This window comes from Pan paniscus, chromosome 7 (genome assembly GCF_029289425.2).
Source record: "Pan paniscus chromosome 7, NHGRI_mPanPan1-v2.0_pri, whole genome shotgun sequence".
NCBI lineage: Eukaryota > Metazoa > Chordata > Mammalia > Primates > Hominidae > Pan > Pan paniscus.
Window position 1 is genome coordinate 61,369,659 of NC_073256.2, and position 27,341 is coordinate 61,396,999.

The window sequence follows — 27,341 nt, forward strand, 5'->3', positions numbered from 1 at the left end:
AAATCACTTTAGGGGAGAATATTGGGTAAGAAGGAAAAAATGTGTACCCTGAGCCTTGAAGTTTGGCCTTTAATTGTTGGGTAGAGGAGCAACTGGCAGAGCAGCCAGAGGGGTAGGAGGAAAGCCAGGTGAGTGTGGGTGCCAAAAAGAGGATTTTACTGGAAACATCAGTCCTTCTCATTTTGTCTGAGCTGATAAGTGAGAAGCTACATCATTTTGTAGTTTTAGGAGAAATTTGAAATGTGAATGGATCTAAGTATGCTTTTTGTTAGTGTAAGTTTTTATATCTGTTTGGTCTTTTAAGTTGTTTTGTTTGTTTTATCTGATTTACAGCTTTCAAAATTTTATTGCTGTTGACATCTCTCTCTTTCTTTTTGTCTATGTAGATTCATTCATGTCTCCTACTTAGGTTTTTAAAAATTGATAGACTTTTTAAGAGCTGTTTTACCTTCAGAGCAAAATTGAGTGGAAAAGAGTTTCGATATGGGATGGTGAAAAAGTTCTGGAGATGGGTGGTGGTGATGGTTGTGCAACAATGTGAATGTATTTGATACCACTGAACTGTGCACTTAAGAATGGTTAAAATGGTAAATTTTATGTTGTGTACATTTTACAATTTTTAAAAAGTTTTAAAAATATCAGCAAGAAAATACAGTGAGTTCCCACATCCTCCTTGCCCACCACACACTGCCTTCCCCCACCACAATGGTATATTTGTTACAATAGATAAACCAGCACTGGCACATCAATACTGCTCAAAGGCCGTCGTTAACATTAGTGTTCACTCTTGGTGTTGTACATCCTATGGGTTTTGACAAATGCGTTTTATGTATCTACCATGGTAGTTTAACAGAATAATTTCTCTGCCATAACTATCCTCTGTGTTCCGCCTATTTATCCCTCTCTCTAAACCTGGGAAACCCTAATCTTTTTACTTACTGTCTGCATAGTTTTGCCTTTTCTGGAATGTCATATAGTTGGAACCATACACCACGTAACCTTTTTAGATTGACTTTAACTTACAGTATGCATTTTAGGTTCCTCCGTGTCTTTTTGTGACTTGATGGCTCATTTTTTTTTAGAGCTTCCCACTTTTTTTTCAGCTTTATTGAGATGAAAGTGACATATAATAAATGCACATTTTAAAAAGGATACAATTTGATAAATTTTGACCTGTGTATATGCCTGTGAAGCTATCCCCACAATCAAGGCAATGAATGCATCCATCACTTCTAAAAGTATCCTCATGTCCCTTTGTAACCCCTTCTTTCCTGCTACCCTCTTTCCCATCCCCAAGCAAACACTGCTCTGCTTTCTGTCATTATAGATTAATTTGCGTTTTCTAAATTTTATATAAATGGACTCAGTATGTTTTGAGGGAAGAAATGTGACTCTTCTTTCATGTAGTATAATTTTGTGATTCATTCATGTTGTTATCTGTATTAATACTTCGTACATTTCCCATTGTATGGATATACCACAATTTACATATCCATTCATCTGTTGATGAACATGTGGGCTATTTCCAGTGGGGCTGTTACAGATAAAGGTGCTTTGAACATTAGTGTACAATTCTTTGTATGAACATATGCTTCAGTTTCCCTTGGGTGTATTCTGTTCCACTTAGGAGAGGAGTGGCTGGATCATATGGTAGGTCTATGCTTAATATTCAAGAAACTGACGAACTGTTTCCAAAGCCAATGTGACATTTACATTTACATCAACAGTGTATGAGGATTCCTGTTGCTCCACAGTCTCACCAACACTTGCTAAGGTCAGTCTTTTCATTTTAGCCATTCTAGTGGCTGTATAGTGGTTTTAATTTTCATTTCAATAATGATTAATGATGTTTCCTTTGCCAGTCATTAAAAAAAAAGAATTTAAATTCATTGTTGATGCTGTAGAACTTGTAGTTAGTTCTTGGTGAACCTACACAGTACATATGCCAGAAAAACAAATGCTTTGTGCTGATTCATCTTTGGTTCCCTTTACCTTGATCTGAAAGAAATCTGGTTCTCTCCTAACAGCACTGCTTTGTCAGGCTTCTCAAGTGGTGGCTGTTGTTTCTCCCACAGGCTTCATATACCAGGAAACTCATGGTCGTGCTCCTCCGTACTGCTTCTAGCCACACCTTCATTTTTCCTAAAGCCCTATAATTTTGAATCTTGTGACAACATTCTCTGCCCTTCATTGTTACTGTAATTCTCCCTCATTTCCCAACAATTTGGGTGGATATAGTACTCTTGTCTAAACTCTTAGTGATTTAAGTATGCACCTAGATGATTTTTCATATTGTTGCCTCTCAGTTTCTTGAGCTCTTCTCCATTAATCTTGTCTTGCACCCAACTTCATCTTCACCTACTTATTCCCATGATTATGCCCTATACCTTATGATTATGAATAATATGTAATCCATCCACAATCTGTTTTCTATTTACCACTATTTAATCACTACTTCCTGTCATTCCCTGTAACTTGCTCTGGTACCAAGATGCCAAGAATTCTTCAGTTCTCTAGCACTGATGGGACTTCAATATGGCCCTTCACCTGCATGCTGTTCTGTCTCTTTCCTCTTAGCTGAGATTCCATGGCCAATCATATTCACTCCTTGTACACATTTTTAGTTCCTTGGCCCTTCTTGTATTTCTTTGTATTTGTTTGACAATACCACAACTCTGGTTAAATCTACTCAAGATCATCACTTTACCAGTTCTCCCCTCTTTCTTGCATCATCATTTGCCCCTCCTCTACTGGATCATATCCTTAAGCATAGAAGCAAACTGTTATTTCTTTTATCTTTAAAAATATTTCTCCACCGGGCGCCGTGGCTCATGCCTGTAATCCCAGCACTTTGGGAGGTGGAGATGGGCGGATCACTTGAGGTCAGGACTTCAAGATCAGCCTGGCTAACATGGGAACCTGAAACCCCATCATTTGAGTTTCAGTATGGCATTCCAGAGATGTATAGAAATTACTCATAAAAGTTGAAAGAGGCCAAGAGCCAGATGCCGACTTTAGATACTAGGGAAGTTTAATTCCTTCTAATTTTCCCTAGATAAGGAGTTTTGCCTCCTGGTGGCCTGTTTGTTAGTCACTGGGTGGACTTTGCTCCCTTCTAAATTCCTCAGATAAGGAGTTTTTGTCTCCAGGGACTGTCCGATGGTCAGCAGGTGATTTTCACTTTCCTCAGTCTCTACAAAAATATAATTAGCTGGGCATGGTGGCGCATACTTGTAGTCCTAACCTCCCACACCTGGGAGGCTGAGGCAGGAGGATCACTGAGTCTAGAAGTCGGATTGTGTTACGGCACTCCAGGCTGGGCAACAGAGCTGGACTCTGTCTCAAAACAAAACAAGACCCAAAAAACCTGCACTTGTCAGGGCTACCGTGATGTAGATATTGCTTGTTATTATTATTATTATTTTTAAAGACAGAGTCTTGCTCTTGTTGCCCAGGCCGGAGAGCAATGGTGCGATTTCGGCTCACTGCAACTTCCACTTTCCGGGTTCAAGCGATTCTCCTGCCTCAGCCTCCCGGTTAGCTGGGATTACAGGTGCCCACCACCATGCCCAGCTAATGTTTGTATTTTTAGTAGAGACGGGGTTTCACTATGTTGGCCAGACTGCTCTCGAACTGCTGACCTCAGGAGGTCTGCCTGTCTCGGCTTCTCAAAGTGCTGGGATTACAGGCATGAGCCACCATGCCTGGCCATATAGTGTTAATTTTAATGGTCCATTCTCAGTTCTTCTCCTAACCTGTCAGCGTCATTTGATAACACTTACCATGTTTATCTCCTTGTAACACTTCTAAAATTTGGCTTCCAGGGTACTGAAGTGGTTCTTTAGTAAATCAGATTTGCTCCTGAGAACCCTGCATTAGTGTCCCATTTCACTCAGGCTAAGAATCAAAGTACTTACAGTAGTACATGAGATCCTAAGTGATGTGGGCCACTTGTCACCACTCTGGCCTCATTCACCCAGCATTCTTTCCCACAGCAGCTCCCTGGCTCATCCCAGGCCCACCAAATATCTCCTGCCTAAATGCTTTGGCATGGCAGATCCTCTGCCTCTCCATCAGATGTTCCCTTCCCACTCTCCTCACCACCTTCCAGCACCCCTGACATTGGTCAGTTTTTCAGTGGAGCCTGCCCTGCCCACCCTTTTTAATATTGCCGCCGCCTCTTATCCTGCTCTATTGTAGGTGTCCAGAAAATATTTGTTGAATAAATGAATGTGGAATTATACAATTTAACTGTAAAATTAAAAGAAAGCTAATTTATCTTTTTTTGGCTTTTTGTTTTCAAGAAGGGTTTACCACTGTTGTTTTCCATCAACATTTTCTCTGACACCAATTAGGTGCCCTGTAGTTCCATTGGATTCTGATGCTAACTACCTGAGTTAGCTCAGACCTCACAAGTTAAGGGCATAGTCCTTCAATTCTGACAGGAACTACCCAGAATTACTATTGAGAAAAGAACTTTTATCTGAGGAATGAGTCCTTTTAAATTATAAGACCCAGAGAGACATTAAGATGCGTCAGCAGTCACATCCTATTCCCACTTTGCACTGTGTGTTCACCTCTTGAAAGTGCTTGCTGTTGACACAAGTAGCTGTACATTAACCTAATAAAGCTGCACCAGACAGTATAATCCACACCTGTAGCTTAAAGGTGTCTAGCCAGTCACTAATCAATGCTATTTCTGTAAATCAGTGAGAATTTCTAACAACTTTGTATCAACCTACTCTCTGTCTCCCCACCCCCCTTTTCTGAAACCTTTAAATACAAACCTGCACATAACAAAGGCCAAATGGAGCTCATATCCAAGGTTACTTGGGTCTAAGTCTTTTCGGCAGCTGTCTTTGCTTTGGCTCAGGTAAACTCTTTAAATCATATTTTGTGCTTCATCCTCTTCCTTTTGGGTTGACAGTACAGACCCCACAAATTAAAGTTAAGGTCCCAGTGCCAAAAGACAGCTAGTTGGAAATAGTCCTCAGTGCAGCTGTACTTGTACCCAGCCAACCAGAGATTCAAGGGTTCCCATGACCCCGTGCTCCCTTAAGTTGGATAATTTGTTAGAATGACTCACAGCACTCCAGAAAGCACTATAATTACAATCAGTTTTATTATAAAGGATACAGCTTGGTAACAGCCAGTGGAAAAGAAGCATATGGCAGAAAACAAAACTAGGGGCAGTGCAGAGCTTCCCTTCCCTCTCTGGGCATGCGTCTCACTGAGCGCGTTGAGGTGATCATCAGCCTGGGAGCTCGCTAAACCCTGTTGTTAATGGTTTTTATTTGGGATCTCATTACATAGGCATGATTGAAGTCATTGGTCATGTGATTGAGCTCAGTCTCCGGTACCTCTCCCTTTCCCTTTGGGGCTGAATGTTCCAACCTCTAATAAATCGGTTGGTTCCTCTGTGACCAGCCCCCATCCTAAAGCAATAAAGGGGCCCACAATGAATCCCCTCGTTAGTATAAACTCTGGTATGGTTTAAAGGAGCTCCTTATGAATTACAAAAGACACTCCACTCAGGAAATTCCAAGAGTTTAGGAGATCAGTGCCAGGAAATAAGGGACAGAGACCAAATATATTTTTTATTATAACACAACCACATGCTGATTGAAAGAGTAAGGTCAGAAGTGCCAAGTTGTGCCTCCAAGTGCCATTGGTTTTTGTTTTCAAAGTTCGAGAAGGGGAAAAAGAAAATAGGATGAAGGTAAAGCTGTGGACCCTGCTGGAATGTCTCATAAATGGATATTTTTTATAGTACACTAAGTTGTCTGTTGGAATCTATCCATTATGTACCTGTATTGTTTATTTTGACTTAGGGGCTTAGTGTAAATTCATTATGGATGTGAAATTTTATCATAGTCAACTCTAACACACATTTAATGGCAGAGGACCAAGATTATTTTAGGTCATTAAATGATTATTAGGAAATAGTCATGCCTAAGAATCAATATATCTGTAAAAAACACTAAAATTTGCTAGTAAAGATGCCATGTTAAGAAATGAAACCAAATACGTTTGTTTTGGATCCCATCTTAATTTGCTTTCATTAAGAAAATTACACTGGGCCGAGGCAGGCAAATTACTTGAGGTTAGGAGTTCGAGACCAGCCTGGCCAACATGGTGAAACCCTGTCTCTACTAAAAATGCAAAAATTAGCCTGGCCTGGTGGTGGATGATTGTAGTCCCAGCTACTAGGGAGGCTGAGGTGGGAGGATCACTTGAACCCAGGAGGCGGAGGTTGCAGTGAGCTGAGATCGCACCATTGCACTCCAGCCTGGGCAACAAAGTGAGACATTCTCTCTCTCAAAAAAAAACAAAGAAAAAATTACATTGCTTCAATAATTCTAGCAGTAGCAATAAAATTTAGGTGTTGTTTTTTTTTAACATTTTAAAAAAATTTTTTTAGTATTTATTGATCATTCTTGGGTGTTTCTCGGAGAGGGGGATTTGGCAGGGTCATAGGACAATAGTGGAGGGAAGGTCAGCAGATAAACATGTGAACAAAGGTCTCTGGTTTTCCTAGGCAGAGGGCCCTGCCGCCTTCCGCAGTGTTTGTGTCCCTGGGTACTTGAGATTAGGGAGTGGTGATGACTCTTAACGAGTATGCTGCCTTCAAGCATCTGTTTAACAAAGCACATCTTGCACCGCCCTTGATCCATTTAACCCTTAGTGAACACAGCACATGTTTCAGAGAGCAAGGGGTTGGGGGTAAGGTTATAGATTAACAGCATCCCAAGGCGGAAGAATTTTTCTTAGTACAGAACAAAATGGAGTCTCCTATGTCTACTTCTACACAGACACAGTAACAATCTGATCTCTCTTTCTTTTCCCCACATTTCCCCCTTTTCTATTCGACAAAACCGCCATCGTCATCATGGCCCGTTCTCAATGAGCTGTTGGGTATACCTCCCAGGCGGGGTGGCGGCCGGGCAGAGGGGCTCCTCACTTCACAGACGGGGCGGTTGGGCAGAGGCGCCCCCCACCTCCCGGATGGGGTGGCTGGCCGGGCGGGTGCTGCCCCCCACCTCCCGGACGGGGCGGCTGGCCGGGCGGGGGCTGCCCCCCACCACCCGGACGGGGCGGCTGCCGGGTGGAGACGCTCCTCACTTCCCAGACGGGGCGGCTGCTGGGCGGAGGGGCTCCTCACTTCACAGACGGGGCGGCTGCCGGGCAGAGGGGCTCCTCACTTCACAGACGGGTGGCTGCTGGGCGGAGGGGCTCCTCACTTCACAGACGGGGCAGCTGCCGGTCGGAGGGGCTCCTCACTTCTCAGACAGGGCGGCCAGTCAGAGACGCTCCTCACCTCCCAGACGGGGTGGCGGCGGGTCAGAGACACTCCTCAGATCCCAGACGGGGTCACGGCAGGGCAGAGGCGCTCTTCACATCTCAGATGGGGTGGCGGGGCAGAGGCGCTCCCCACATCCCAGACGATGGGCGGCTGGGCAGAGACGCTCCTCACTTCCTAGACGGGATGACGGCTGGGAAGAGGCGCTCCTCACTTCCCAGACTGGGCGGCCGGGCAGAGGGGCTCCTCACATCCCAGACGATGGGCAGCCAGGCAGAGATGCTCCTCACTTCCTAGACGGGGTGGCGGCCGGGCAGAGGCTGCAATCTCGGCACTTTGGGAGGCCAAGGCAGGCGGCTGGGAGGTGGAGGTTGTAGCCAGCCGAGATTACGCCACTGCACTCCAGCCTGGGCAACATTGAGCACTGAGTGAGCGAGACTCCGTCTGCAACCCCGGCACCTCGGGAGGCCGAGGCTGGCAGATCACTCGCGGTCAGGAGCTGGAGACCAGCCCGGCCAACACGGCGAAACCCTGTCTCCACCAAAAAATACGAAAACCAGTCAGGCGTGGTGGTGCGCGCCTGCAATCCCAGGCACTCGGCAGGCTGAGGCAGGAGAATCAGGCAGGGAGGTTGCAGTGAGTCGAGATGGCAGCAGTACAGTCCAGCCTTGGCTCGGCATCAGAGGGAGACCGTACAAAAAGGGAAGAGGGAGAGGGTTTTTTTTTTTTTTTTCTGTGAAGGCATTTGACATAAGACAATATACTTCTGGAATTATTCTAAGAATTAAAATTAGTGGGCTTTTCCTTTAGCTTAAGCTGTGAGTGGTACAAAAGTTATAAACAAGTAAATGTGTTACTGGCAAATTAAGGAAATGATTTTGTATATTTTCTCTTAGCAGGAGTTAGGACATAGCGAGCAGCTAATAATAGCATCTTACTCATGAAGAGCTTCTCCAGTAAGATTACCACTTGTTATTTACATATCTATGCAGAACTGTCATCTCTTACTAGTTTTGAGAAAGTTACCTTTATATTGTTTTATTCGAGCCTGCGACCATTAATTAAGGGGTCTTTAGAAAACATTACTGAAATTGTAAAGTACTTATGGCAATGGAAGCTACGGTTAAATGCCTGCGTATATGGCTTCAAAGTTTACCAGGGAAAGTAATACTGAATATGAGAAGTCTAAAGACTACTATTCTTAGTATATTTTGCCTAAGTAGTAGATTGGAAACTTACTAAGTGCTGTCCCTTTAAGCAAATTTACTGAGAAGCTGCTATGTACCAGCCACGGGGGATTGGGAAGGATAGCAGTGAGTAAGAGGAAATGCCTGCCCTTCATGAACAAGAAGGTCATGAATGACGCTGGTCTTTTTCTACTTGTGACCTAGTTTACAGAGCATGAAGGGGATAATTAGCCACAGGACCTTAGTGTTTTGCTAGAACTGGTTATGTGTTGAACTCTCCTGATCTGTTTTAACAAAAATGATTATACTATCAACTTTGACAGTTAACTGTCTGATTGAGCTTGGGAAAATTACTTAATTTCTGAGTCTGATGTTCCTTAACTATAACATAAGGATAATAATACCTACCTTCCCTGCAGTGCTTTTGTGAATGCGCAGTGCCTGGTTCAATGCCTGGTATGTTGCTGATATAATACAGATGTTACTGGTGTCATACATGGTGTATATGATAGTAGCAGCTGATTTTGTTGTCTTCCCTTCTGAACTCAGACATGATCCTTAGGTTTTGATTTGGTAATCTTTTAAGGAATAAGCAGGCTGTATCATGATGCCTGATGTGAAACATTGTATTTGAACTTCTCTGAGTTCTTTTATTCATAAGGTGTATTACTCTAAATTGCACATGAAGTATTTTATAACCTTGGAGATCTTGGAGTATATAATTTCTTGGACATTTTAAAGATTTTTTTTTTTTTTTTTAAAGCAAGGGACTTTCTGGTGAGAGAAACACTAAATCTTTCAGCTGAATGAAACTGACTTGCCTCTTGGGTGGTAGGTTCTGGTGGGTTCATGCCTTTCTTTGGCTTTGGATAGTCATCAGCTGCAGGGCACCAGATTCATGTGTGAGTCTTTTTTAGTTGGAAAGCAATACTTGATTGCTAATGATTGTGCTTTTTAAGTGATAGCTTTTTAGGTTAAGGATCAAAAATAATATTGAATATTTTTTGACTTCTGAATTGATTTTTGTAACTCTTTAATGTTTTAGTAGAAATCACTTCAGTTGTTTTTCTTTTGATTATCTATTTTTCTAAGTTTTAAGCAAAGAGAACACTTTTGGGGGTTGTCTGTTTCTTTGAGAAGTCAGAGAACCTCAGAACTCAGTTCTCTCCTGACCAGCGTGGTCCCTAAAGTTCTGTGTGTCCTCCTTGCAGCCCCCATCCTTTTGGCTACCTATAATTGGACCAGGAATGAAAAAGAGACTCTTTGGATCATTGAGGTTTTCCTGGGGATTTAGAATTGGGACCAAATGACAGCTGGTCTTTAAACAAATTGCTTGGACTGAAGTGATACAGGCTTGGAACATACCTGCAGCCATTTTTAGTGTTGTTTATGGAGGAATAGGAAAAGGCTGGTGTATGGAGAGAAAATGGTGTAGATGGATAGAAAGAAACAAAGATGAAAGTCAGAGAGTATTGTCCAGTACTTGGTGAGGCCCAGCTATCTTAAGTACCATAACATCAGTGATCTTACAGTAAGTTGCCTTTTTTGCAGAAGTTTGCTCAAATTGGTTTCTCTTAATAACACGAAAGAACCTCAACTAAAGTAGCTTAAAACAAAAATAGGTAAGTATGATTATCCACGTGCTAAACAATGAAGTTATCTCCCTTTCTTACACCATGCAAAAATTGATTATAGACCTAAATATAAGAGCTAAGTTATATAAAACTTTTAAAAGAAAATATACCAATAAATCTTCATGACTCTCGATTAGGCAGGAGCTTCTTAGATATGACACAGAAAGTTCAAGATAGATAAATTGAACCTCATCAAAATTTAAAACCTTTGACCTGGTATGGTGGCTCATGCCTGTAATCTCAGCACTTTGGGAGGCCAAGGCAGGAGAATCACTTGAGGCCAGGAGTTTGAGACCAGCATGAGCAACATGGTGAGACTCCATCTCTACCAAAAAAAAAAAAAGAAAGAAAAAAATTTTATCCAGGCACTGTGATGTGTCTTAGCACTAGCTACTCTGGAGGCTGAGGTGGGAAGATGGCTTGAGCCCAGGAATACAAGTACAAGGTTATAGTGAACTGTGATCATGCCAGTTCACTCCAGCCTGGGCAACAGAGTGGGAACCTGTCTCTTAAAAAAAAAATTAAAAACTTTGTTTGCAAAATATGCCATCAAGAAAGTGGAAAAACATGGCCGGGCATAGTGGCTCAAGCCTCTAATCCCAGCACTTTGGGAGGCTGAGGTGGGCGGATCACTTGAGGTCAGGAGTTCAAGACCAGCCTGGCCAACATGGTGAAACCCTGTCTCTACTAAAAAATACAAAAATTAGCTGGGCATGGTGGTGCACGCCTGTAAGCCCAGCTACTTGGGAGGCTGAGGCAGGAGAATTGGTTGCAGTGAGCTGAGATTGTGTCACTGCACCCCAGCCTGGGCAACAGAGTGAGACTCTGTCTCAAAAAAAAAAAAAAAAAAAGAAGGGAAGAAAGTGGAAAACCAGCCTACAAAATGGGAGAAAATATTCACACATCATATGTCTGTTAAGAGGCTGGTATCCTGAATATTAAAACAAAATACCAAAACTCTTACAATTCAATAAAAAAGACAACACAGTTTTTCAAAGTGCAAATAATTTGAATAGGCTTTTTTCCCAGAGAGGATATACAATGGCCAATAAGCACATGTGAAGATGCTCAGCATCATTAGCCATTAGGGAAATGCAAATCAAAACCATGGTGAGACACCACTTCACATCCACTAGGAGGGCTATAACTAAAAAGACAGATAATAACGAGTGTTGGCAAGGCTGTAGAGAACATACATTGCTGGTGAGGATGCAAAATATAGCTGCTTTGGAAGAGTTTGGCCTTGCCTCACATGACCCATCAGTTTCACCCCTAGGCATATACCCAAATGAAACAAATGTCCACACAGAAACTAGTACAGCAGTGTTCAAGGCATCATTATTCATAATGGCCCCAAAGTGGAAATAGCCCAAGTTACATCAGCTACTAAATGAATAAACAAAATGTGATATATCTATAAATGGAATATTATTTAGCCACAAAAAGGAATGAAGCACTGATACATGCTGCAGTATGGATAAACCTTAAAAAACATGCTAATTGAAAGAAGCCAGACACAAAAGACCACATAGTGTATGATTTTATTTCTGTGAAATGTCCAGGATAGACAAATTCATAGAGACAGAAAATAGATTACTGGTTTTCAGGGGCTGGAGAGAAGAGGAAACAGGAGTGATGGCTAATGGAGATAGGGTTTCTTTTTGGAAAGATGGAAGTGCTCTGAGACTAGATTGTGGTGATAGTTGTACCACTCTGGCTATACTAAAATGCATTGTGTACTGTAAATGGGTAAATTGTGTTGTGTGAGTTATTTCTCAATAAAGCTGTTTTTAAAAGTAAATAGATAATGAAAATATGTTATCCAATGATATGATACAGGCTTCAAAAATAATCATAACAGATTTCTATAGAGGTAACTTAGTTGTAACTTTAAAAAAATATACTTACTACCTAAATAAATACATTTTTCTTTTTTCAGAATAGGTAAAAATTCTGAATATCATGTTGCTTCATTTTAAGCTAATTTGAGTAAAATTTAATACTGATTGTGTATTTATCAGTATGAGTTACAGTAAAAGTTGAAACATACATTTTTTTCTTAACCTTTCAGTCTCATTGTCAGTCTGTTTTTTTTTTTTTTGAGGTGAATAGAGGCAGTTGTGGTGTTATGGAAAGATTTTTGGACTTAGCAATTGCTCAAGCAGGACAAACTTAGGTGTTCTGTGTGTGGCCTTAGATATGTAATTTAATTTTCAGAGGATCAATTTCAAAACCTGTAAAATGGGGCTCATGCTGGGTTTGAAAAGTTTTGTCCTCCCTCCCTCCTTCCCTCCCTCCCTCCCTCCCTTCCTTCCTTCCTAGTGTTTATTAGAAATATGGGAAATTTTCCCATAGAAAATTTTTCTAGGAAAATATAAAGGATATTCAGATTCTATCCTTGTTTCAATATGTTTGTCCACACCAGTGTTTTATCTTAAATTTTAAGTCTTTTGTAAACAGCAATGGTGTTCAGATGTGTCCAAAGCCTAGTACTACATCTGAGAAAATAGATTCTCGGTATATATTATTTGAAGAAATCAGAATTTAGTGATGTTATTGGTGACCTTTGAAGTATTAGGTGGTGGAGTTCATTGAAATATTAACTGAAAAAGTTATTTTAACTTTCTTTATATATTTATCAGTTTAAAGACTGTGTCACTGGCCAGGGGTGATGGCTCACGCCTGTAATCCCAGCACTTTGGGAGGCCGAGGTGGACGAATCACCTGAGGTCAGGAGTTGAAGACCGGCCTGGCCAACATGGTGAAACCACGTCTCTACTAAAAATAGAAAAATTATCCAGGTGTGGTGGTGTGGGCCTATAATCCTAGCTACTTGGGAGGCTGAGGCGGGAGAATCGCTTAAACCTGGGAGGTAGAGGTTGCAGTGAGCCGAGATCACACCATTGCACTCCAGCCTGCCTGAGTGACGGAGCGAGACTCTGTCTCAAAAAAAAAAAAAAAACTCAAAAACTGTGTCATTGATTATGTGTTAACAGTCAAGTTGACTTCTAGAAAATCTGCAATTATGGTAGATTCTTGACTGTTTTTTTGTTGTTGTTGTTTTTGTTCGGTTTTTTGTTTGTTTGTTTTGAGACAGGGTCTCACTCTGTTGCCCAGGCTGGAGTGCAGTGGTGTAATCTTGGCTTGCTGCAACCTCTGCCTCCCGGGTTCAAGGGATTCTCCCACCTCAGCCTCCTCAGTAGCTGGCATTACAGGCATGTCCCACCACACCCGGCTAATTTTTGTAATTCTAGTAGAGACAAGGTTTCACCATATTGGCCAGGTGTGGTCTTGAACTCCTGACCTCAAGTGATCTGCCCACCTCAGCCTCCCAAAGTGCTGGGATTACAGGATGAGCCACCATACCTGGCCAACTTGACTGTTAGTAACACGAAAGTTATTTCGTGGCTGATATGTGTCAAATACATTTTTATGTTGCAGTTAAGTGATGATATGGGATGAGATTCAATTTTCTTTGTTTAGCTTGATAGCTACATGATTTTAATATGTAAGCTTTTTCTTATTTTGCAGAGATCCTGCATATTTTGATGAAAATTGGCTAAACAGAATCAAAACTGAAGTAGGAGATAATTGGAGGCTAAAGGTATTTTATTTTTCCATCTGTTAAATCTTTGAATATTTGTATGTGTATAATATCTGTTGATTTTTTTTTTGTCTGATGTGTCCAGTGAGCTTTAGAAGCTTAGGTAGCCTGTAATGAAATAATGTAGAATTGAAGATTGAACTCACCTGGAGTTGTACACCTAGGCATAACATGAGTCAGTAACGCATAGCAACCAAGGGCATGGAGCCAGTGTGCCTGTGTCCACATCATAGCTCTGCCATTTACTGTCTATGGGGAAGTGTTGTGACCTTCCTTTGCCTTGGTTTCCCCATTTGTAAAATGAGGATTAATATAGCTTCTACCTCACAGAAATGAGTTAATATTATGCCAAGTACTTAGAATAGTGCACGTGGTAGTTATAATGAGATAACATTGATCATTATTAACTATATTGTAAACACTCAGAGAATGAAACATTTTCATTTCCTTCCTAGTAACCTTTAAGTATTTTACAAGTTTCTTTAACCAAAACTTACAATAAGAAAAAAAGTTTATGTTGCAACCAATTTCCCACCTAAATGTGTGTGTGTATATAGCTGAACAGGTTTTTATCCTTACATTAGGCAGTGATGTTTTCATTTTATTTTTAAAAATGTTTGCGTAATCCACCAAATTATTTTTTTAACTTTATATTTTGTTTTTTGTTTTTTGAGATGGAGTCTTCTCTGTCCCCCAGGCTGGAAAGCAGTGGTGCAATCTTCGCTCACTGCAACCTTTGCCTCCCTGGTTCAAGTGATTCTCCTGCCTTAGCCTTCCAAGGAGCTTAGGATTGCAGGCATCCGCCACCACACCCAGCTAATTTTTGCATTTTTGTAGAGACGGGGTTTCACCCTGTTGACCAGGCTGGTCTCAAACTCCTGATCTCAGGTGATCCGCCCACCTTGGCCTCCCAAAGTGCTGGAATTACTTTGGGAGCATCAGCCATCAAGCCCGGCCTATATTTTGAAATAGTTACAGATTCACAAGGAGTTGCAAAAAATGTGTACTAAGAGGTTATGTGTACCTTTTACCCAGTTTCTCCAGTGGTAACATCTTGCGTAACTATAATACAATGTCAAAACTAGGGAACTTGCATTGGTACAGTCCATATTTTATTCAAATTTCACCAAGGTTACTTGCACTCTATGTTAGTGTGTGCAGTTCTGTGTAGCTCTGTCTCATGGTGTAGCTTTGTGTAACTACCACCAGACTGAAAGACCCAGAACTATTCCGTCACCACACAGCTTCCTGTGCTGCTTCTATAACCACATCCACACCACCCCTAATCCCGTGCAACCCCTAATTTGTTCTCCATCTCTGTGATTTTGTTAATATTAAATTGATTGTTATGACCCAGTAATTGTCATTTCTGGCAGTGTGGAGAAACCTGCGACCATTTCTTTTTGATACAGACTGGCAAAGACTCAGACATACAAATGATTTAACCATGCGAGGCCCCTGAACTTAAGACATGTTCAGTTTGAGTTGTCTTTGTATTTTCCCCAAGAAACATGTTTGATAAGAAAAGTATTTATTTGTTGCTTAAGTATTGGGTTTGCCAAAATCTAATTCCTTCTTTTTACTAAGCTAGTGAATGAAAACCGTTTAATGGCACTGGTTTTTTTTTTTGTTTTTGTTTTTGTTTTCGGTTTTTTTTTTTTTTGAGACAGAGTCTCACCTTGTCACCCAGGCTGTAGTGCAGTGGTGCATTCTCGGCTTGCTGCAACCTCCGCCTCCCGAGTTCAAAAGATTCTCCTGCCTCAGTCTCCCGAGTAGCTGGGATTATAGGCGCACGCCATGATGCCTGGCTAATTTTTGTATTTTTCAGTAGAGATGGTTTCGTCATGTTGGCTAGGCTGGTCTTGAACTCCTAACCTCAGGTGATCTGCCCGCCTTGGCCTCCCAAAATGCTGGGTTTACAGGCGTGAGCCACTGTGCCCGACCGGCCCTGTTTTAATTTCTAAACAGTCTTTCAAGGACAGGCAATTTATTTATTTTTATTTACTTTTTTTTGAGACAAGGTCTCACTCTGTCACCCAGGATAGAGTATAGTGGCACAGTCTCAGCTCACTGCAACCTCCACCTCCTGAGCTCAACCAATCCTCCTACCTCAGCCTTTCAAATAGCTGGGACTACAGATGCAGGCCAACACACCAGGCTAATGTTTTAAATTTTTGTAGGGATGAGGTCATGCTATATGCTCAGTCCGGTCTCGAACTCCTGGGCTCAAGCCATCCTCCTGCCTCAACCTGGCAGGCCAGGCGTGGTGGCTTACGCCTGTAATCCCAGCACTTTGGGAGGTCAAGGCGGGTGGATCACTTGCCGTCAGGAGTTCGAGACCAGCCTGGCCAACATGGTGAATCCCCGTTTCTAGTAAAAATACAAAAATTAGGCCCGGCATGATGGGTCATGCCTGTAATCCCAGCACTTTGGGAGGGTGAGGTGGGTGGATCACAGGTCAAGAGATCGAGACCATCCTGGCCAACATGGTGGAACCCCATTGTACTAAAAATACAAAAATTAGCTGGACATGGTGTTGCGCGCCTATAGTCCCAGCTACTCGGGAGGCTGAGGCAAGAGAATCACTTGAACCTGGGAGGTGGAGGTTGCAGTGAGCCAAGATGGCGCCACTGCACTCCAGCCTGGTGACAGAGCAAAACTCTGTCTCAGAAAAAAAGAAAAGAAAAACAAAATTAGTCAGGTGTGGTGCCGGGCGCCTGTAATTCCAGCTACCTGGGAGGCTGAGGCATGAGAATTGCTTGAACCCAGGAGGCGGAGGTTGCAGTGAGCCGAGATTGCGCCACTGTACTCCAGCCTGGGCGACAGAGCAAGACTCAGTCTCAAAAAAAAAAAAGATTATTTTTTAATGTTACAGCATGTTTAAAACAATTTATGATGTTTCAAATAATGCTACTGATCATTTTGTGTCTGCTTACTGGCTTGATCAGAGGGAGTTGTATATCTCCTCCCAGCAGGCACACAGATAGATACACATATACTGTCTCCAGTGTCATGAGTAAGGCAGTGGTAGTATATGGAGATGGGTAGAAAAGTTTATCATAGTCTTAATATTCAGGACTGAACTTCTTATTCTCTATATTTTATGCTTTGCTTCAGTTTTATGATGCCATTGATTAAAGACAAGATATACTACCGGGCACAGTGGCTCATGCCTGTAATCTCAACATTTTGGGAGGCCAAGGTGGGCGAATCACCTGAGGTCAGAAGTTCGAGACCAGCCTGGCCAACATGGTGAAACCCCATCTCTACTAAAAATACAAAAATTAGCCAGGTGTGGTGGCAGGCGCCTGTAATCCCAGCTACTCAGAAAGCTGAGGCACGAGAATTGCTTGAACCTGGGAGGCAGAGGTTGCAGTGAGCCAAGATTGCGCCATTGCACTCCAGCCTGCCTGGGCAACAGAGGGAGACTCTGTCTCAAAAAAATAAATACATAAATAAAGATAAGATATAGCTTTTTGTGATGTGATTTAAAAACTACCATTTTAAATGAATGGTAGTTGATTTTCAAGGCATCTAATTTCAAATATTAAAAATACGGGAAAATGAACATCCTAGAATGAAAGAAAGCATATTATATGCATTTTCCATATCTACAAATTTTTGTAGATGTTTAAGCATGTTAATTTTATGAGACCTGTAAAGATAAATAAGCAAGTTTTCAGTTCATTTTCTTCCTTACAAATAAATATGCCTTTAATTAAGTACTGGATCACATTGCTGTGATTCAGGCTCTTATTTGAAAGCCTCAGTCCCTACTAGCTTCTTTTCTAGGATGTTTCAACTACAGACACCACCCAGGGACAGCTAGATCAATAAAATAATCAATAGAACTATATCACATACCCATTTAACCTAACAAAACTGTATGAGTTGGGTCAAACAGAAAGAAAAAAATTATAGTTTACAATAAACAGGGCAGGTGATTCTGCCCATTCTTCACCTAACATTATGGCTCATAAATATTTACTTTGATGTTTGACTGAAGAAACAATAGTTTTTTTTTCTGGTAGGGGAAGAATTTAGAGACATTATACTTCATGGGTTATTTTAAAGATTATTTTACTATAATTTTTGCCTAATACTCTCTTTAGAACTTAATTTCTATATAGATGCAGTTTGACTTTTCTAGGGAGAATAGCTCTGAACTCAAGTCTTCATTAAGGATGGCATATTTTTACTTTACCCACAGACAACCTAAATAATTTAATCTTATTATTAAGTCTCATTCAGTTACCCTCCAGTTGTTTTCAGTGTGGTCATAACATTGAAAATTCTACATAATTGGAGACATAATTTGTTTTATAAATCTCTTGGATTATATAATAGTACTTTTTGATGATGATGATGATAATTCAAATATGCTTTTGAATTTTATTTGTTAATATTTACTTTATGATTAACTGCAGTGATTGGTTGGCTCAGAAATTTTTTATGTTAAATTATGTTTTGATCTGTCTTGCCTTTTACCCAGTTGTTTTCTCTCTCTTTAAACAGATAAGCAATTTAAAGAAAATTTTAAAAGGAATCTTGGATTATAATCATGAGGTAAAGACTTTTTTCTCATTCTGCTTAGAAGTGTTACTATAGGATAGTTTAATTTTATAATAGTTTCAAGTTAAGGAAAAATTGCTTTCAAAATTAATAATCAGTTTGTCGTTCATTTTATAGTTTCTATAATAGGATGATGGTTCAACCAACCATCTGTCAGTCAGTTAATAGATGGATGATCCTTTTCACTGTATTATAGGTAGTTTGTAGATGATTTATAATTAATGTCAAATTTTACTTTATGTCATCTATTAATTCTGTCTTTTTTTCCTTTACTTGTGAAGATAGTTTTAGAATTCATGCACCATTGTCTACTTTCATTTTATTCCTTGGCAAACCCCCCACCTCTAGATGAACTCAGTTTGTCCTCTGAGTCGGCATCAGAACAGTCAGACATTGCTGGGGAAGAAATCAGGCAGTGGAAATAACTAGTTTTAGTTTAAATTTTGTGATCAAAGATGCCAAATGGACACAACACCATACCCTAGTTATTTCCCTACTGTGTTTTCCTACAAGCTTACCTGCATTTAGTACCCATGTTTATACCCGTAGCACTGATCTTCCCCATCTCAGTAAGTGACCCCTACCATTCACCCTATTACTCAAGCCCAGAACCTAGAAAGCCTCCTACAGTCCTTCTTTCTTCTAATATCATCTGTAAGACCCATTAGTCACACCTTCAAAATAGATCTTTCTCCATCTGTGCGGCCACCAACTATGCCAAGCCATCATTCACTGTTGCTTAGATTACTAAAGTAGTCTCGCTGGTGACCCTGATTTTACTGTTGCATTATTTTTAAAAATTTAAAGGTGATCACATCAGTCTCCTCCTTAAAGTCCTCTGTGGTTTCCCCTTGCATTGAGAATCATATCCACATTCTTACCATGAACGACTTCCTAACTACTTTTCCCGCACCTAAGGCACTGGAGCCACATTCTCTGCTTCTGTGCCTGAAATCTGCTAAGTCCTTTTCTTCCTTAGCCTTTGCCCCACTGCTGTTGCTGTATGCAGTGTTCTTCCCTCAGCTCCTGGCATTTCTTGCTCTTGCTTTTTTGAACTTTCTGTTACCTCCTTACAGAGACTTTCTCTGAGCATGTGCTGTCTCAGCCAGGGCCACATTCACCCCTCAGCCCCATTATTCAGTCACATCACCCTGTTTATTGTTTATTCCCTTTAATCCTAGCCATATCAGCAGTCTCCTTATTTGTTGGTTTATTTGGTTGTCCCACCCCATTATATTCTTCTCTTCCCTTTTTTTTTTTTTTTTTTTTTTTTGAGACAGAGTCTCGCTCTGTCACCCAGTGTGGAGTGCAGTGGCGCAATCTCAGCTCACTGCAAGCTCTGCCTCCCGGGTTCATGCCATTCTCCTGCCTCAGCCTCCCAAGTAGCTGGGACTACAGGTGCCCGCCACCATGCCCGGCTAATTTTTTTGTATTTTTAGTAGAGATGGGGTTTCACTGTGTTAGCCAGGATGGTCTCGATCTCCTGACCTCGTGATCTGCCCGCCTCGGCCTCCCAGAGTGCTGGGATTACAGGCATGAGCCACCGCGCCTTCCCTTCCCTTCCCTCTTCCCTCTTCCCATCCCGTCCTTTCTTTTTTGACAGATTCTTGCTGTGTCGCCCAGGGTAGAGTGCAGTAGCACGATCTCGGCTCACTGCAACCTCCGCCTCCTGGGTTCACGCCATTCTCCTGTCTCAGCTTCCCGAGAAGCTGGGACTACAGGCGCGTACCACCACGTCCAGCTAATTTTTGTATTTTTGGTAGAGACAGGGTTTCACCATATTGGCCAGGCTGGTCTCAAACTCCTGACCTTGTGATCCACCAACCTTGGCCTCCCAAAGTGCCTGAGCCACTGTGCCTGGCCACCCCATTATATTCTTAGAGCCATGAAATGAGGTTGGAGCCAGACCTCATGTAGTCATTGGTACATCCCAGCCGTCAGGACAGTGCTATTACACTGCAGGCACTCAGAGTTTCCTAATCATGTCAAATAAATATTAATTTCCAAGAAAAACATATTTAAGATACATATGAATGCGAACATAGGGTTGGTATTAGACACGTTGACAAAATGTTTTTTTCCTTCGACCAGAAGTACTTATATTTACTAGATCTTTTGGGCTTAGAAGAGGTGATTGGTTTTGTTCTGAGCATCATGCCTATTACATAAAAAAAAATAGTTTTTAATAAAGTATTACAATAAAAAAGAATAGAAAATGTATGGCATTGAAGATAGTGATGCTGTTTCAGGAGTGTCATCCTGAGCCAGGTCTCACTCAGTGGAAGCCACCCAGAGGAAATCCGAGCCATTATCCTCGTCTCATACATGAGAAGCCAAGGCTCATATGCACCTCTTTCTCTTCCCCTCTTGTAATTTTTCTTTTTTTCCTCCCCCTCACCCAGCCCCCTGACATTTTTGGGTCCTAGGCCTACTGGTGTTACCTGTAGCCCCACATAGCATCCCCTAGCCTGAGCGTGCCTGAGAGGAAGAAGAAATCCAGTCTCTGAAAATGATGTGGTGTCTTTGGAACTTATGCCCTTTTAGAAACCTAATTATATTCATTACTACATGATTAGGAGAAAGAGTTGGAGCATGAGTAAAACTAAAATCAGTACGTGTGGTTGGAGTTTGCCTAATTTGAGCCTACACTGCCGTTTAGTGAGCCCATACCTATATGATTCAGTATCAGTTTCCCCATTTATTCTCATAGCCCAAGGTTCTTTTCCTTCTTACTGCCTACTGTGATTTATATTATATATTTCTTTGTGCATTTAGTAATTCATTTTATGTGTTATACTTCATAAACTAGATGAAGGTACTTGCCTATATATTTAAACATTTTGCAAATGCACACCCCTTTGACACCATAGTTCTATTTCTAGAAATTGGTCTTTAAGAACTACATTAGGCTATCCACCTCATCATTATTTCATAGTAGGCAAAAATTGAATATAACCCAAGGTCTAACAATAGAAAATTATGAAACATGTTGTAGGACAAATGCCATTCAGCCATGAAAATACATATTTATAAATATTCTTTAATAATATAAAAGTGTGAGATTGTATATGCCATATGATACCAGTTTTACATGAATATACATAAATGTGTTTATAAAAATGTGTATGTAGGTCCACAATTTCAGATCCCAATCCTTTAGGCCAGATTCATTTTGGAATTCAGAGTTTTTCAGATTTTTAGAAAGGTAACATGATGCATACACTACGTATTGTGTAAATAACCCAGTGGGGCCTGGGGTTACACCATTATTCCATTATATTAACATTTCTGCAGCAAAACATAAGGTTATTCACTCTAGGATAAACAAGAAGAATAAATTCATGGTTCTGTCATTGCCTTTCACCCTCCTTCTGGGAATTCCTTTGTCTTTCTCCTATCTTATTTTGTTTGCTGAATTCGGTGTATTTCTCTTTTTTGGTTTACTTTCATGTTTTGGTAGAGCCCATTTTCCAGTGGCATCTTCAGAAAAATACATGAGAGATACTTATTTTAAGCCCCACAAATCTGAAAATAATCTTAGTTCTCTTTACACTGTGGTTTAGTTGAATATGGAATTCCAGGTTGGAAGTCATTCCTCTGTATTTTGAAATCATTGCTCCATGCCCTGTGGCTTCCAGTGCTGCTGCTGACATCTCTCATGTGGACTCCCACTCCCTGTTGGTAACTTGTTCACTTTCTGGGACCTTTTAGGTCCTTTTTATCTCCATGTTCATGCTGCTGTGCTTTGGTATGAGAAGGAGTTTTTTTGTTGTTCTTTTCTTTTGTTTTATTGCGCTTGGCACTTAGCACACCCTTAAAATCTGAATGCCTACTAGCTTTAGTTTTAGGAAATTTTCATCTTATTATTATTTATTTTATCTCATTTATTTATTTATTTATTTTATTACTTTATTTTTCTTTACTTTATCCTCTTTCTGAACTATTTAGCTATTGAACCGCCTGGGTTAATCCTTTAATTATCCAACCCTTTCTCTCGTTTTTTCTCTCTTGTGTTTTTGCTCTACTTACTGAGATGATTATACACCTTCTAGCTTGCCTGTTGAATTTTTCATTTCTGCTATCACATTTTTAATTTGCAAGAGCGCTTTATGTTTTCTGGATGTAACTTTTATATCCTCTTCTTGCTTATGAATATGTTTCTCTTATCTCTATGAGAATATTAATCATAGATTTTTTTTACTTTCATATGTTTTTTTAATTATTACACTTTAAGTTCTGAGATACATGTGCAGAACGTGCAGGTTTGTTACATAGCTATACACGTGCCATGGTGGTTTGCTGCACCCATCAACCCATTATCTATATTAGGTATTTCTCCTAATGCTATCCCTCCCCTAGCCCCCCACCCCCGCAACAGGCCCCAGTGGGTGATGTTCCCTCCGTGTGTCCATGTGTTCTCACTGTTCAATTCCCACCCATGAGTGAGAACATGCGGTGTTTGGTTTTCTGTCCTTGTGATAGTTTGCTCAGAATGATGGTTTCTGAGCTTCATCCATGTCCTTGCAAAGGACATGAACTCATCCTTTTTTATGGCTGCATGGTATTCCATGGTGTATATGTGCCACATTTTCTTTATCCAGTCTATCCTTGATGGGCATTTGGGTTGGTTCCAAGTCTTTGCTATTGTGAATAGTGCTGCAATAAACATGTGTGCATGTGTCTTTATAGTAGACTGATTTATAATCCTTTGGGTATATACCCAGTAATGGGATTGCTGGGTCAAATAGTATTTCTGGTTCTAGATCCTTGAGGAATCACCACACTGTCTTCCACAATGGTTGAACTAATTTACACTCCCACCAACAGTGTAAAAGCATTCCTATTTCTCCATATCCTCTCCAGCATCTATTGTTTCCTTACTTTTTAATGATCGCCATTCTAACTGGTGTGAGATGGTATCTCATTGTGGTTTTGATTTGCATTTCTCTAATGACCAATGATGGTAAGCTTTTTTTCGTATGTTTTTTGGCCATATAAATGTCTTCTTTCGAGAAGTGTCTGTTCATACCCTTCGCCCACTTTTTGATGGGGTTTTTTTTTTTCTTGTACATTTGTTTAAGTTCCTTGTGGATTCTGGATATTAGCCCTTTGTCAGATGGATAGATTGCAAAAATTTTCTCCCATTCTGTAGGTTGCCTTTTCACTCTGAGGATAGTTTCTTTTGCTGTGCAGAGGCTCTTTAGTTTTCTTAGATCTCATTTGTCAATTTTGGCTTTTGTTGCAGTTGCTTTTGGTGTTTTAGTCATGAAGTCTTTGCCCACGCCTGTGTCCTGAATAGTATTGCCTAGGTTTTCTTCTAGGGTTTTTATGGTTTTAGGTCTTACATTTAAGTCTTTAATCCATCTTGAGTTAATTTTTGTATAAGGTGTAAGGAAGGGGTCCAGTTTCAGTTTTCTGCATATGACTAGCCAGTTTTCCCAGCACCATTTATTAAATAGGGAATCCTTTTCCCATTGCTTGTTTTTGTCGGGTTTGTCAAAGATCAGATGGTTGTAGATGTGTGGCATTATTTCTGAGGCCTCTGTTCTGTTCCATTGGTCTGTATATCTGCTTTGGTACCAGTACCATGCTGTTTTGGTTACTGTAGCCTTGTAGTATAGTTTGAAGTCAGGTATTGTGATGCCTCCAACTTTGTTCTTTTTGCTTAAGATTGTCTTGGCTATACTGGCTCTTTTTTGGTTCCATATGAAATTTAAAGTAGTTTTTTCTAATTCTTTGAAGAAAGTCAGTGGTAGCTGTATGGGGATACCATTGAATCTATAAATTGCTTTGGGCAGGATGGCCATTTTCACAACATTGATTCTTCCTATCCATGAGCATGGAATATTTGTTCATTTGTTTGTGTCCTCTCTTATTTCCTTAAGCAGTGGTTTGTAGTTCTCCTTGAAGAGGTCCTTCACATCCCTTGTAAGTTGTGTATTCCTAGGTATTTTATTCTCTTAGTAGCAGTTGCGAATGGGAGTTGACTTATGATTTGGTTATTTGTCTGTTATTGGTGTATAGGAATGCTTGTGATTTTTGCACATTGATTTTGTATCCTGAGACTTTGCTGAAGTTGCTTATCAGCTTAAGGAGATTTTGGGCTGAGATGATGGGGTTTTCTAAATATACAATCATGTCATCTGCAAACAGAGACAATTTGGCTTCCTCTCTTTCTATTTGAATATCCTTTATTTCTTTTTCTTGCCTGATTGCCCTGGCCAGAACTTCCAATACTATGTTGAATAGGAGTGGTGAGAGAGGACATCCTTGTCTTGTGCCAGTTTTCAAAGAGAATGCTTCCAGCTTTTGCCCATTCAGTATGATATTGGCTGTGGGTTTGTCATAAGTAGCTGTTACTATTTTGAGATACATTCCATCAATACCTAGTTTATTGAGAGTTTTTAGCATGAAGGGGTGTTGAATTTTATCGAAGGCCTTTTCTGCATCTATTGAGATAATTGTATGGTTTTTGTCATTGGTTCTGTTTATGTGATGTATTATGTTTACTGATTTGAGTATGTTGAACCAGCCTTACATCCCAGGGATGAAGCCAACTTGATGGTGGTGGATAAGCTTTTTGATGTGCTGCTGGATTCAGTTTGTCAGTATTTTATTGAGAATTTTTTCATCAATGTTCATCAGAGATATTGGCCTGAAATTTTCTTTTTTTCTTGTGTCTCTGTCAGGTTTTGGTGTCAGGATGATGCTGACCTCATAAAATGAGTTAGGGAGGAGTACCTCTTTTTCTGTTGTTTGGAATAGTTTCAGAAGGAATGGTACCAGCTCCTCTTTGTACCTCTGGTAGAATTCAGCTGTGAATCCATCTGGTCCTGGGCTTTTTTTGGTTGGTAAGGTATTACTGCCTTAATTTCAGAACTTGTTATTGGTGTATTCAGGGATTTGACTTCTTTCCTGGTTTAGTCTTTAGAGGATGTATGTGTCTAGGAATTTATCCATTTCTTCTAGATTTTCTAGTTTATTTGCATAGAGGTATTTACAGTATTCTCTGATGGTAGTTTGTATTTCTGTGGGATCAGTGGTGATATCCTATTTATCATTTTTTATTGTGTCTACTTGATTCTTCTCTCTTTTCTTCTTTATTAGTCTGGCCAGTGGTCTATTTTGTTAATCTTTTAAAAAAAAAACCAGCTCCTGGATTCATTGATTTTTTTTTTTTTTTTTTGGAAGGGTTTTTCATGTCCTTCAGTTCTGCTCTGATCTTAGTTATTTCTTGTCTTCTGCTAGCTTTTGAAATTGTTTGCTCTTGCTTCTCTAGTTCTTTAAATTGTGATGTTAGGGTGTCGATTTCAGATCTTTCCTGCTTTCTCCTATGGGCATTTAGTGCTATAAATTTCCCTCTAAACACTGCTTTAGCTGTGTCCCAGAGATTCTGGTACATTGTGTCTTTGTTCTCATTGGTTTCAAAGAACTTACTTATTTCTGCCTTCATTTCGTTATGTACCCAGTAGTCATTCAGGAGCAGGTTGTTCAGTTTCCATGTAGTTGTGCGGTTTTGAATGAGTTTCTTAATCCTCAGTTCTAATCTGATTGCACTGTGGTCTGAGAAACTGTTTGTTATGATTTCTGTTCTTTTGCATTTACTGAGGAGTGTTTTACTTCCAATTATGTGGTCAATTTTAGAATAAGTGCAATGTGGTGCTGAGAAGAATGTATATTCTGTTGATTTGGGGTGGAGAGTTCTGTAGATGTCTATTAGGTCTGCTTGGTCCAGAGCTGAGTTCAAGTCCTGAATATCCTTGTTAATTTTCTGTCTCATTGATCTGTCTAATATTGACAGTGGGGTGTTAAAGTCTCCCACTATTGTTGTGTGGGAGTCTAAGTCTCTTTATAGGTCTCTAAGAACTTGCTTTATGAATCTGGGTGCTCCTGTATTGGGTGCATATATATTTAGGATAGCTAGCTCTTCTTGTTGAATTGATCCCTTTACCGTTATGTAATGGCCTAATGGCCTTCTTTGTCTCTCTTGATCTTTGTTGGTTTATAGTCTGTTTTATCAGAGACTAGCATTGCAACCCCTGCTTTTTTTTTTTTTTTTTTTTTTTGCTTTCCATTTGCTTGGTAAATCTTCCTGCATCCCTTTATTTTGAGCCTATGTGTGTCTTTGCATGTGAGATGAGTTTCCTGAATACAGCACACTGATGGGTCTTGACTCTTCATCCAATTTGCTAGTCTGTGCCTTTAAATTGGGGCATTTAGCCCATTTACATTTAAGGTTAATATTATGTGTGAATTTGATCCTGTCATTATGATGCTAGTGGTTATTTTGCCTATTAGTTGATGCAGTTTCTTCATGGTGTTGATGGTCTTTACAATTTCGTATGTTTTTGCAGTGGCTGGTACCAGTTTTTCCTTGCCGTATTTAGTGCTTCCTTCAGGAGCTCTTGTAAGGCAGGCCTGGTGGTGACAGAATCTCTCAGCATTTGCTTGTCTGTAAAGGGTTTTATTTCTCCTTTACTTGTGAAGCTTAGTTTGGCTGGGTATGAAATTCTGGGTTGAAAATGCTTTTCTTTTCTTTCTTTCTTTATTTATTTATTTTATTTTTTTATTGATCATTCTTGGGTGTTTCTTGCAGAGGGGGATTTGGCAGGGTCACAGGACAATAGTGGAGGGAAGGTCAGCAGATAAACAAGTGAACAAAGGTCTCTGGTTTTCCTAGGCAGAGGACCCTGCGGCCTTCCGCAGTGTTTGTGTCCCTGGGTACTTGAGATTAGGGAGTGGTGATGACTCTTAACGAGCATGCTGCCTTCAAGCATCTGTTTAACAAAGCACATCTTGCACCGCCCTTAATCCATTCAACCCTGAGTGGATACAGCACATGTTTCAAAGAGCACAGGGTTGGGGGTAAGGTCACAGATCAACAGGATCCCAAGGCAGAAGAATTTTTCTTAGTACAGAACAAAATGAAAAGTCTCCCATGTCTACCTCTTTCTACACAGACACGGCAACCATCTGATTTCTCAGTCTTTTCCCCACCTTTCCCCCCTTTCTATTCCACAAAACCGCCATTGTCATCATGGCCC

General features: G+C 40.5%; 1 protein-coding gene across 4 annotated transcripts in view; it reads left to right on the forward strand.

Moving 5' to 3' along the window:
• Nucleotides 1-27,341, forward strand: part of HOOK3 (hook microtubule tethering protein 3) — a 133,311-nt gene that overhangs the window by 15,172 nt on the left and 90,798 nt on the right. For all 4 annotated transcript variants that reach the window (XM_034966029.3, XM_034966031.3, XM_055116525.2 and 1 more), the window contains exons 3-4: nucleotides 13,653-13,725; nucleotides 18,241-18,291. In XM_034966029.3, the coding sequence (XP_034821920.1) occupies nucleotides 13,653-13,725; nucleotides 18,241-18,291 (124 nt within the window). The remainder of the gene's footprint in view (nucleotides 1-13,652; nucleotides 13,726-18,240; nucleotides 18,292-27,341) is intronic.